The following is a 13,011-nucleotide window of genomic DNA, read 5'->3' as shown; positions in this document are numbered from 1 at the left end:
AAAGCAAGTACGAGAACAGACCTTTCGTTCGATTCTAATTTTTCCTTTTCCCCTAGCTGCACCACAGCCATGTCGTCTCTGTCCACGTTGGATCGCGATCTCTGCGGCATCTTGGCCGAGATGCGTTCCGATAAAATCACTCAAAGGCAGAAGGCGTTCGAGAAGCTGGAACTGATACTGGTGAATCGTGAAGAGGACATCCTCCGTTACATGGCGGAGGAAAAATTTGACACCAACTGGCATGATCTGTTGGAGGCTGCTCACCATGGAACGCAGAAGCAGAATCGCAAGATGATTGAGCCAAACGCAACGGCTGGAGCTTCAGCTGAAAGCAAGAGTTACATCTACATCAAGGTGATACAAAAGGTTGTGGATTTTGCAATGAATCGTAGTCAGCCACAGATTAAGTTCTCCGAGCTAATCAAACGTTTGATGGACGTCCTGGGGGATCAAACAATGTTGCAGTATTTTGGCGTTTGCCACCTACAAGTCTTACAGAAGCACGTATTGAACTCCAAGTGGGATCTGACTGTGATAACCTATGACGAGTGGATAAGTATTTTAGACCGCTGTTTTGAGCTTTATGACGATGGAAGAGTTGCGAAGCAGAACGTTGTTGGTTGTCTTTCGTTGGCAATACGAAAAAGCTTGGAAAATTGTTCGGTCCAGAGTCACTTCGTAAAGTTTCTCGGTCGACTGGCAAAGATGATAAACGAATCCGAGCGAGGAAAAATGCAGAACGACTTGATAAGGATCGGTTACGTATACGTATCAAGTGTAAGTTAAATCCATTCCATACACGTGCAGATATAAAGTTGATTGTAAATATTTCAGTTGGCAGTAGACTACCGATATGAGATCTGTGGTTTCACCGAGCGGATATCGCAGCGGGTGGTCAAAGCGTATGAAACAAGAATGGATGAGGAGATGAAATCTGTCCTCTTCAAGTTGATGCACCTAACAGTGTTAGTGCACAACCCGGAGAAAAGTTTCACGGAATGGAGATCCAACCAGAATCTATTCCACGCAGCGGATAAATCTGAGTATTACAAGTGCCTGCGTAATTTCTACTTTGTTATTGGAAGTGAGCTTAAGGCTCATGCTTCTGCAACCTACAGCGCCGTTGGTGGACGCGAAGTGGCATTTGTTGAAGGATTCATAGACTTAGCTGCTAGGTTGTGCTATGTGGTATGTTGGTGAGGTACTTGATTAAGTAGTTCTAGACAATATGCTTATATTGTAGATGTTTTGGAATGACGATGTTTGGAGTCAAACTGGTACGGACAATGAAATCAGCGTGAAACGAGTTAAGCGAGCGAATAGATTACAAGGTTTGATGGATTTGATCGAAGAGAACTCTGCCCAACTGAACTGGCGGTGGCTGATCATATTGGCAGAAATAATCAAGCGATGTCCAGCTGTCCTATGCGAAGATGACTATCAGCCGATGTTAAATTTGCTCAGTAGCATTCAGGTAATGCCCCAAGCATTAAACTGTTTGCTTTATCTAACTCATTATTTATTGTTTCAGCCGAAGCTAAGTCTGCCTTCTCAATTAGAAGCATTCCGTTCCTGTTGTTGTGCATTACTATGCTTCGAGCAGGAAGACCGCTTCAGGAATTCGACTATTATCACCACAGAATTCTGTACAGAGTTGTGGCACAAAATCATAGAAGGATCGTTCAGGTAATATCAACTTGCTTAGTTTACGGATGAATGAATTTGATGAATTTGTTATTTTCAACACAGTGGCGTCCCGTAACCTAACGTTTTACCTGTGCACCAACTTTCAAAATCAGATTTAATGCCGTATTCTTACTCGAATCGGTTGAAAAATACGCTTAATCTTCTAATTTACTCGATATCTACCCATTGCAAGCAATATTTTGATAATTGTTTACGTTTTGAGAGTTGGTGCACAGGTAGATTGATGGACGTCGCTAATTGAAATTAATCTACATAGTTGAGGGTCTGCTTCAATGAAATGATTTCAAATAATATGGCATCTGAAAATGAGTTCAAACCATAGTATGCCGGTTTAGCATGTCGGGGATCTAAAAAAATCGATCTTCCAGAATTAAGAGTATTAATTAGGGTCTGGTGGGGCAAGAGTGCCATCTTAACAATTGTATGTTCTATTTGTTCTATATATGCCAAATAGTAGATATTTATAGGAGTTAGTACACCGTCTTCAGTTCAAGTTGTCGTTCTTGCCTTTATCGCAAGGATCCTACTTTATTAATTGTAAGGTCCCGCTCTTAATACCCTTTGGAGTGTTGGAACACTCTCCAAAGGCGCGCCCCTTTTGCAGTCAAAACGGATTTCTTAGTAACAAAATCAAGCAATAACACCGATAATGACCATGCATCAGTGAACCAACCGACGGCTGAAAGTCTCTTTAATAATGAAAGATAAAGATAAAAATACATGCATCAGCATCCTAGTATTAACCACTTCAAACTAGAGAAAACCGAATAAAAGATTAGGAATCACGTAGATGAAAAATAGCTACCTAACTCATTTTTTCCTTGTTTCAAGGACAAAGCCGAGTATTTTTACTATCAACAAGGCATACAAAGTAAAAAGGACTAAGATGTGTTCCTTTGATTACAAAACAATTCTGTTCCCTAGTTTGAAGTAGTTCGGGCTAGGCTTCGGTGGTAGATCTTAATGCCAGTAACGAACCACGAAAAGGTAAAAAAGGGCCTCCATAAATCAGCAATGTAATTCAAATTAAATCTCGTCAAAAGATGCTTACGGTTTTTTTTTCTTCAAAATGTCATCTCAAATATTTTTTTAAACTACTGTGGGACAAGAGTGCCAAGAAATGACATGAGAATTCGAAAACCACTTCAAGGGTAGTAATAATCAGAGCACACCAACTGGCTACATCCGACCATGCGTTACCTTAAATCACATGAAAATTCATCGTATGAGCCCTTTAGTCGGAATTTCTATTAGTAAGAAGGGTAAGACTTTATCATTGGAAGATTAATTCAGGTTTTAACTATGTTCTCTTTGAAATCGTGGGTGGGACAAAGCCTCGCGCCTCTTTCTTTGAAAATTGTATATCCTGAACAAACATATCAAATGCGAGATAGGAAAAATGGTCTGTCCTAATCAATTTTAGGCGCATAATAACTTTTTACTTTTAAATTACTCGAAAAACGATGTAGTAGCTCGTTTTAGTTGAATGAACTCAGCGTGTCCAAAATATATTCGTTCACATTCAGTATGTCCCAAATGAAGTGAAAGGGTCCAAAATGTGTAAATTTCATACTATAACATTTTATTTTCGAGGTTATGCAAATTAATAAAATATCCTTTAATATTTTGCCTCCAAAATAAGTACATAGGTACCCTTATTTTATTGTGAAGCATTTACAAGTCTTCGTGGGCATTTTTTGTTCATTTGCAAATTATTTTTTGAGGATTGATTTTGACGTGGTGTTTGAAATTTATGGTGTACACTGCAAATAAAATTCACGTAATATTCACCTGAAAAGGCACGTAGATATTTTCCATCGAACTTTTCAGGTGAATATTACGTGTTTTGGAATATATTTTTTTTTTCAAATGTGTCATATGAAAATCAAGTGATTTTCACGTAAATTTTATCGGACGTACCGATGGACGTCAAATTGGCTTCACTTAAAAGTTACGTGATTTTCTAGTACATTTCACTGGATTTTGCAGTAATGTGAATGTGAATTTATGGTAGATTTCTTTGGTTATCTTAAATAATAATCAGGCCTATTCTGCGCCGCGAGTGAGGTGAGGTGACTCGCTGTCACTAGTGAAGTCAGTTTATGTGAGGTCATTCTTTAGTTGATGTACTCGGAGAGCCACCTCACATGAGGTGACTATTGTTACCTCACCTCACTCGCGGCACAGAATAGGCCTCAATGCATTCTAGTAAAATGTTCTTTTTGACCAAAAGCAAGCCATAAAAGAACAATTCACGTAGATTTGAATAAAAGTTAACTTCATTAGTTGGATTTTTGCTACATTTAATTAGCGTATTAAGCTTAGTTTATTTCTTAATTACTACAATCTGTATCAAACCTATTCTTAATTCTATACATATAAAGACCGTTAATATGGTGTACGATGTTCAACTCCTGGAACGACTTCTAGGGTGTCACAAAGATATTCACTTCCGGGAATACTCTCAAGGCTTGGCTTGGCGCTGCTTTCTGTATAAAAAACGGGAATTTGCAATGGGTTATTTATTGGTTTATTGTAAAATCATAAAATTTAGACACTTACATTTCTGTTTCTCCAGGAAACGATAAGCTCGAAGAGGACATCATAATTCCAATTTACGTCCGCTTGTTGTAAGCATTCCTGTAGGTCTTTGTATGAGCTTGTGAGGAGCTCAAATAATCCGATTCCACACTCTACAATTCATAGTACAATGAATTACAGAATATTCAATTATAAATTAATTACACTTACGCTCAAAAACTTCAAAAAGACCGTCTGGGAATCCTAAATCACCTAACAACAACAACGAACTCACACTTTTTTCTGTCGTCATTTTGAACTTACAAATATGCAACGATAATTTTCACACCAAGAGATCACGTACAATTTACGTGAATTTCACATAACATTCACCAGTATGACACTTGACTTCGACCAGTCAATCTAATGGAATTTATTACCATGTCATTGAATTTCATATGCATTAGGTGATTCTTATTGGATTGCTATTTTTGAGAAGTTACCTGAATTTTCAGGTGAAATTTACGTTCCTTATTGGTTCAGTGTACCTATTTTTAATTTTTTCTTATCAGATCTTTTTTTAAATTTACGTTGGTACCTAGTTCATTATTATTTTTCTTTTTGTTATTATAGTATAGAGTTATTAGTTACTTCAAATTATCACTTATCTTTTTTTTTCTCTATTGTATTTGGATTCTGTTCTTGTGGGTTTTTTTTGTGTGCGGGTTTCGGGATTTGTGAGGTTTCCTTAGTTAGGCCCGTATGCATGCTCACTGTCGAATGATCCAAATTAGTCGAAATTTTTCTCATTTGTAGTCAAAGCATGAATCATTTAAACTAAAGTGTACTAAATCCGTTCACGACGAAGAAAGCTACTTTTATCCATCGAAGCTGATTTCAGCCGAGATTTCAGAAATGTTGATGCACATCCTGAAAAGTTACAGGTTATTGAACTTTTTTTTTTCGAGTGAACTACTACTTCGGTTGCACTACTTTTGATTCTAAGGCTCTGTAGTAATTCTTTTCTGTTAGTTTTTTAATTCGTTTTTGGCAGTGGCGTTTCTTTAACCTCAATTTACATGTGCACCAACTCTCAAAACATAAAAAAATATCAAAATATTGCTTGCAATCGATAGATATCGAGATAGATACTAGAACATTAAGTGTATTTTTAACCGATTCGAGTATGAATATGGCATTAAATCTGAGTTTAAAAGTTGGTGCCCAAGTAAAAAGTGAGGTTACGGGACGCCACTGGTTTTTGGAATAGAATGTGACTAAATTTACCGAAGAATTTGCAAACCTTTTCCCATCAGCATGGGATGCATTTGTTGTAATGTAATATTACTTCTCTCTTCTAGATGTTGCACATCCAACAACAAATCAGCTGCCGATAATCATTTGATCTTGCAACTATTGATTTCCAACCGGAAGTATCCATCCATTACGTTTCTAAACGGAATTCTGCAAGCCTTCTACACGTACTCGATCGAACGCACGAACACTAATGTCGGTACGATAAAGACAATTCTGGAGATTGTTCCGTTGGAAGCCATTGGCAATGTCCAAGAGGTCGTTGAGAAGCTACTGAACTATCTCTTTCCAAAATCGCGTGAGTCTCTGGCTAAGGGAATCCTTCACAATAAGGAAATGTTGGACATGAAGCTGTTGGCGAATATTTCCGTTCATTGCTGTGTAACCAAGCATCATTCGAATGACGACAAAAATGTGAATAACAGTGCAGAAGCACACATCGAATTAGAAAGAAAATACATCGAGACGGATAGGATCATCCACGAGGTCGAAGAATATATTTTGCTGAAAAGCGTTGAAAAAATACTGGCTATCAGGACGCCTAACAAGCAACATGTGGATGCAACACCTACTAAAATAATGTACAATATTCACGAGAAAAACTTCGAGATTCTTTGCACATCACTTAACTTTGAAAAGCACACACTTCCTGCTGATAATGACGCTCTGGGTAAAGGATTGAACCAAATTATCGGTGATGTTGAGTTATATATGGAAATTTTGAACGAGCTCCTGTCACATCGCGCCCTTGGCAAGGATTCGTTTGAAAAGTGCCTGATCACGAAGAAAATAGCTTTCAAAGTACAGGAAATGGAACTCGGTTTCGAGCGTCTGAGAACATTGACGGCGGTAGAATTGAACGGGATGGCTTCCAGGCTGCTGAGAATCTTTGGTGGTCCGTATGACGAACGTATAAACGAGCTGCTTAAAGTGAGTAACTTCACAAGCTTGTTCAACTGGATTTTTAAGAACGTTCGAAATGTTCCGGACAAAGATTCCACGACGGTTGAAGCTTTGAAGTACGAAGCACTGACCAGAGAACAATCTAATCTGCACAATCTTCTTTTGATCATGGTACATTATATGCAGTACGACGGTGTGAACACCAACGAAGTGAAGACTTCTCTGGACCAGATCCAATTCAATGTCAATAGCAGTTTAGATTTGTTCCACATATTTGGATTGTGCAAAGTACTACTGAAGCAACGATCAACCTTCTTCTGTGCAGAATGGATTTTGTCGTACATCAAAGAAATATGCATAAACCATCATACTAACAACGCCATGACCGAAGCGATTGTAGACCTCTACTCAGAACTGGTTGTCTTCGTCAGCCCACATGATTCACTTTACAACGATATCAATATGGTTCTGCTGTCGTTCATTCGCAAGGCCAACAAGAGAAGCTATTCCGTTGGCTTGCAGCGTAAAATCTATGATCAGGTGAAGTATCTGCTTAAGGCCTATCCAGATTATTATGAATCTCACGAGCAGTATTACATGAGAATGATTAGTTTGATTGGAGCTTCACATTTCGCTATCAAAGCTAGTGCTGTGGAAAATTTGCTCTACTTGTTCGATGACTCGTGGGCTTACTCGGCAGACGCAGTAACTGCTGATTTTTACCGATTCCAGTTGAAGCTCTACAACTCGGTTCCGTTTGAAATGGATGTTAGTACTTTTGGTACGTTTCCAATTCTAAGTAGATTCATAACATATATTTGTTGTTTTCAGGATTTGTTGCGTAAGGACGAGAAAGAAAGCTTACTATCAGCGTTTCTTCAACTGATATGTGGAACGGTTTGCAAAAGCTACTCTCTCAGGAAGCGTGCCACACTTAATCTTGTAGAACAGGCATGTGTGAATAATTTACCGCAACGTGAGTATGAATGGAGGTTGTCAATTTTTAAAATTTTAAGCGATTTGTCCATTTTTAGACACCATCCACACAATCACAAAGTTGCTCAGAACAGCAACAAACATCGATTCTGCGTGCTTGATTCAGGAACATATGGAAGAAATTCTTGACATGTGGATCTCTAAGGGTTACAAACTTATATCGTAAGTTAATGTACCTATTTGGCAAGGATTTCTGTAGTTCTAATAATACGATTTTTCGTCTACAGTTTCCCTTGGTACTTTACTCAATGTGGATCATTGGCTGAGTTCATCAAGAAATATCAGTACGATATTGCTTTCGCCATACTATCGAATAGGCCAGCGGATTTGCAACAGTTTTGCGATAACATCAAACGGAGTCAAGCGGACGTGATCAAGGTGAGTAAAATTCTGATTTATTATCAATTGTTCAAATTGGTGGTGTTTGGTTCAGTGGGTTCTTATAGAATCCACTAGATTAATTCAACTTCCGGGTGCAGTCATCATCTTTGGTATTGTAGTTCATCAACATTCGTCAAAAAAAAAGGGGGAATGGAAACAGAATTTGAAAGAATACAAATGCAGGCTAGTCGAGTAAGGGCCTGTTCATAAACTGCTTCCGTTTAATGTTGCCTGCTTGGTTTGTAACTCACACAGTTGCGCCTGTCGAGACGAACTTGGAATGCGTAGGCATTGTATTCATTTTCTTCTGTCGTTTCGCTTTTCCTCATGATCGTACTGCAGAAGTCTTCACAGTTTTCGTTGTGCTTTTCATCATCAGCAGCGAGTGTAAAGCTGGGTTTAGACTAGGCAAGTCAAATGCTCAACTCAGTTGAATTCAATTGAAAAAAAAGTTCTGAAGAGGATAGATTGATAGTTCCGCTAGAGTACGGCAGTGTGAAAATTTAACAGAAGTTGAAATTGAGCGAAGGGTCATTAATGCGACAATACTAATCAAATGCGCACTTATTTACTTAACTCATACTTTAATCGATGAGGGTATTTGAGGGTGTCCTCAAATCCACAGGCAAAAAAGTGTGCGTTTGACTTGCTCATATACTGTCTGCGACTGTGGAATAGTTCAAGCGGCATTTATCATTACCTAACCTCCCACGTTGCCGAAAGTATTTCCAGGCAATGGTGTGTTATAATACAACTCTTCTAACTATTGGTTTGCTTCTCTCGTCATGACCAACGTGGTCATCTAAGAGAGAAGTAGTAGAGTGGTGTTGCTTGCTGTACACGGTCCCCGATGTATATTTTTTGAATAAGCAGTTTTTATAATATTTCAGAGCACATCGAAATAGTGTGCGATCACCCAGATTAATGGCTGTCCAAACCTGCTCCACATTGTTCTATGAATCGTTCTCGATAGCCTTTGCATCCAACCCGCCACCGATAGCTAAGGACACCTCCACCAGTATACTTAAGGGGAAGAGGAAGGGGATTTTTTTTGCTTTAGCACGTTTTTATTTTTCTAAAAATATTAGGAAAAATTATCAAAAATCCAAGAAAATGAGTTCCTAAGATTCTTGACAAAAATTACATATAAACATATTTTTTCTATCTCGTCACGAAAATGGACTCTCAGTAAAACCGAAAAGTCGATGTTTATGCCATGATGTTTTAAAAAAACATTTTTTGCACGTGAATTTCCTTTAGAAAATTAGAAAAATGTGATTTTTTTTAGATTTCTGATATCTTTTTCCAATATTTTTAGAAAAATCGAAACGTAATTATATTTTTCGGAGCGTTAAACTTCCCCTTACAATAGCGCTGCGCTTAAGTGAAGGTGGAAACAACGCATAGAAAAATGAGCAAATACACAAACCCTTCTTCTGAGGATGTAATCTTTGCTACCTAATTCGTTCAAAGCATTTACCTTTGAGCGGCAGATGACGCGATTTTAGTACCTGTCGCATAGCGTTCATATGAGAAAATGGAAGAGTTGCCAGTCTTCTTGATTTGTTGTCTTTGCCTTAACGCTGTTGTTAGGATTCCGATTGCAACGAAAGACCGTAACCAGGACCGAAGACTTGACTGGAAAGTGTTCGAGAATCGAGCCACGTTTCGCACAGGACTATTACATCGTATCAACGATCCGATACAGCTCGGCGGTACTCTTCAACATCAGAGCTCATTTCACTGGCGTTTCGGTAGAAGATCACGACGTCCTGCTTGCGGCAAGGAATCAAACGACTGTTCTCCCTGGAAATCACAGATACATCAGGCAATAACTGACCATGAGTTTATTTAATAAGCACAGTTTGGAATCCATTATTTATCATATCATAAGTTACTTAGCTACATATTTGCTTAGGTCCAATATTAGCAGCGATAGCGGTTAAGAAATCTGGCAATGAAAACTCTGCATAGTTTTGAACTATATAAATAAAAAAAATCACACATTTGTTGTAATATATTCTTACACACATATTGCAATTGTCAAAGAAGAAAAGGTATTTTTCAAAGAACAGTTCATGAAATAAAGAATGGTGAATTCTGTGATTTTTCATTCAATCAAAAAACAACAACTATGGTTGAATAAAAGACGATGCCAAAGAACAACTAATAAAATGAAGAATGGTGAATTCTGTGGTTTTTCATTCAATAACAAAAAGCATACCTACTGCTTCCAGGATTTCCTCCCATACTTTTCGATACAACGAATTTGTTTTTGTTGTCATCAGAATGAAAACTAGCGGAACCGTCTGCTGATGTGAGGGAGCGATACTTCCATGAACAGTGACGAGTTGCCAAACAAGGAACTGTGGCAAACGTACCATCTGCAACCCAATACTTTGCCTGTCCAAGACGTCGCAAGTTTTCCCAAAAATTAAGCCTCTTTCATTATTGTCACCGATGTCAACAATCAATAGACGGTCCCCATTATCATCGTTCTGGAATTCATCGGGTAGATTATGCCTTACATCCATTATGCCTAATGTCCGTATGCCTAACGTCGTGTACCCGGGATTGGGGGCTTCCATAGGGCTTTCTACGGTGCATTTCGGGTTCCCAGGATTGGGAGTTATAGAGACATAATCACAATGACACAATGAGGCAAGCTGCAAGACTCCTGATCCATATCCAGCCGCAGGTCCAGGAAGACTATGCTGAGTGCTAGCAAGAATTGGCACGACTTGGCTGGTGGAACCAGGCGCTTCCAAAGAGTGGAGATGAATTAGGATTGTTCGAACAGTAAAGCGGATGTTGTAAATGAGCAGTATCAGAAGTGGTTCTCAACTGGAAACAACCGGCAGATGCTTGAGGCGTTGCACTGGAACACGGAAGTTGATCAGGCCAATTTCGTTAACTAATGTAGGTATGCATATTTGCCTTAAGAGGATGGTTGGGAGAACCCACCACCGAACTCGACCGTAGGTCCAGAACGACGCTGATGGCAGGGAATAGAACGACTTTAATGGCGGGAAACAGCAAGCGCGACTGGATCGAGTGGCTCGAGGTCTCCCATAAAGCGACAGGTAGTGCTTTCTGGTTTACAGCGTTCCAATTCACAACGCGGAATCTAGTTCTGAATCAGCATACTGGGTCTATTCCAGAGATTGGAGTTGAGAACTCGGAAGGTCCCGGAACAGGAAAGATCGTTATGGTAGGCGTGTTCAAACGAAGCATCCACATGTTTTTTGAACCGCCTTAAAATTCACGGAACAAAATTCCTTTCGGCCATGTATCCGATATTAGAGCAACTTCGCGCAGTTTGGGAGGCAATCCGACTTTGCACGTGATGAAGCTCATACGGCTGATGTCAGATCCTTTTTTGAGTAGCTGTACAACCTTAATAGGATTATCGCACTGTACACAACCTTTGACCCGATTCTCGATTGATTCCGATTTCACGTTAGGATATATACGAATGGCTGAATAGAACAGGTTTTGTTTTAAAGCAATTTTTTATCTTAACGATGAATAAACTTCTGGGCGGGAAATGGCTTAGTACTTAACAAAATCAATTGAATCAAACTAATTTGAAGCTCATGTTTAATCTTTTACATGATTAATCTTTTCGTTGCAGGTGATCTCTTCTCGATGCATTGCTTTTCTCATTCCAAAATGGGCCAACTGTGACAATATGCCAGAAAATTACATCCACATAGCAGATAGAATACAAACGATCATCATGAACCACGTGGATATAAAGCACCTTAACCTTAAGGATCCATCAAATCAGCTGCTTATGCCACGGATTGTCGAATATCTACAAGATGAAGCTTTAATGGGGGAACTTTTTGGCCGTGAGATCCTTGTAGTAGAGAACAAGTGTGTTCTAAACGCTGGAAACTTTACAAAATGCCTAGAACACTTCAAAACCCTGCTTTGTACTACCTCGAGGCAACCACTTTTCACGCATATTTGTAGCAAATATCCTACCGTTGTCGAGCAGCTTCTGCTGCATTTCAAGCTGAAGATCTACCAATCGGACGTTACCGAACAGAAGATGATCTTGCTCTTCCAGTATTCCATGTTGATCGACCATTTAGTAGACTACTTCTGTCAACACCGTTCGGCAGATTTGAAAGAATACTTAACCCGAGATATTTGCTACTTCCTGAGCAATACGATGGTCTCTTCGCGGTCATTGCAGTTACCCGTATTGAATTGTTTGATGAAGTTTCTGTCCAAGATTATTCCGACATGTGCCGAGTATGTGAGACCACATCTGAACTTTCTAACGTCTTCGCTGATGTCGGTACACGATCAAAGTTCATCATTTAAAGTCGCTGGCAAGGTTGTTAACATACTGGAGCTGATTGTATTGGAACACCAATCCCTGTTCGGAGACGGTATAAAAAAGTTGAATTATTTCCCGGATCACGGTGACTTCAAGCATCTTCGCGAAGCACTAGAAAAATTGAAGGAATCACAATTCCAGTTAACCCTAGCTGAGGATATCTTTCGCATTATTCAGCTTCCGCAACTTAAGTACGGCGAATTGACCACCTTGTACAGTTTATTGGCTACCAAGAAGGCTGAGTTGCATGATATATGTAATGAACTGGGATCATCGGATGGATTTTCGGAGAGTTGTGGAAGTAATGCTGTACTGTGCTTGATCAACACACTTTTGAAAGAAATTCAGAATAGTGGCAATGAAAAACAGATGATCGAGGCCTTGCGATGTCTTGGTGAAATAGGACCGGTTGATTTATCGACAATGTTGCTAAAATCGGACATTGAAACAGAAATTTATAAGAACCTCAAGGATACAGACTCCGCAGTTGAACAGGTTGTGCGGGTGATGCTTGTGCAGCTTAACGAATTAGTAGTGAGTAAGGACTTAAATATCGTTCAGAAAGCAGCGACCGTGTGCTATCATGTTTTGAAGAACAGTCACTACCGAAAGCTTGCAGTCAATCTGAGAGCCTTGTATCCATATATGACACTCGCCGAGAATGATCGTCCAATTTTCATACGATCATCGGACAACACGAACTTAAGCTCATTGCTGGAAACCATCAATACTGGGCCTAGCTATGCCTCATTTGTGCTTGCGTTATCATCTGCACTGTTACTATTGCTCCAGGACACTGTGATTAAGGCTCTTACGGATATTGAGGTAAATGAAAAATG

At 39.3% G+C, this 13,011-nt stretch overlaps 1 protein-coding gene across 4 annotated transcripts in view; it reads left to right on the top strand.

Moving 5' to 3' along the window:
• The window catches only part of tefu (Serine/threonine-protein kinase tefu), a 41,507-nt gene that overhangs the window by 21,008 nt on the left and 7,488 nt on the right, over positions 1–13,011 (top strand). For all 4 annotated transcript variants that reach the window (XM_065217665.1, XM_065217663.1, XM_065217664.1 and 1 more), the window contains 9 exons: positions 57–777; positions 835–1,188; positions 1,244–1,474; positions 1,532–1,686; positions 5,589–7,212; positions 7,276–7,420; positions 7,479–7,602; positions 7,668–7,818; positions 11,456–12,997. In XM_065217665.1, coding sequence (XP_065073737.1) covers positions 70–777; positions 835–1,188; positions 1,244–1,474; positions 1,532–1,686; positions 5,589–7,212; positions 7,276–7,420; positions 7,479–7,602; positions 7,668–7,818; positions 11,456–12,997 — 5,034 coding nt within the window. In that variant the 5' untranslated portion in view covers positions 57–69. The remainder of the gene's footprint in view (positions 1–56; positions 778–834; positions 1,189–1,243; positions 1,475–1,531; positions 1,687–5,588; positions 7,213–7,275; positions 7,421–7,478; positions 7,603–7,667; positions 7,819–11,455; positions 12,998–13,011) is intronic.

The sequence above is a fragment of the Ochlerotatus camptorhynchus genome, unplaced genomic scaffold, assembly GCF_037179485.1.
Source record: "Ochlerotatus camptorhynchus isolate MF236.1 unplaced genomic scaffold, CSIRO-AGI_Acam_v1.1 ptg000078l, whole genome shotgun sequence".
NCBI lineage: Eukaryota > Metazoa > Arthropoda > Insecta > Diptera > Culicidae > Ochlerotatus > Ochlerotatus camptorhynchus.
Note: the sequence above shows the minus strand (reverse complement) of the source record. Positions and strands in the feature narration are given on the sequence as shown.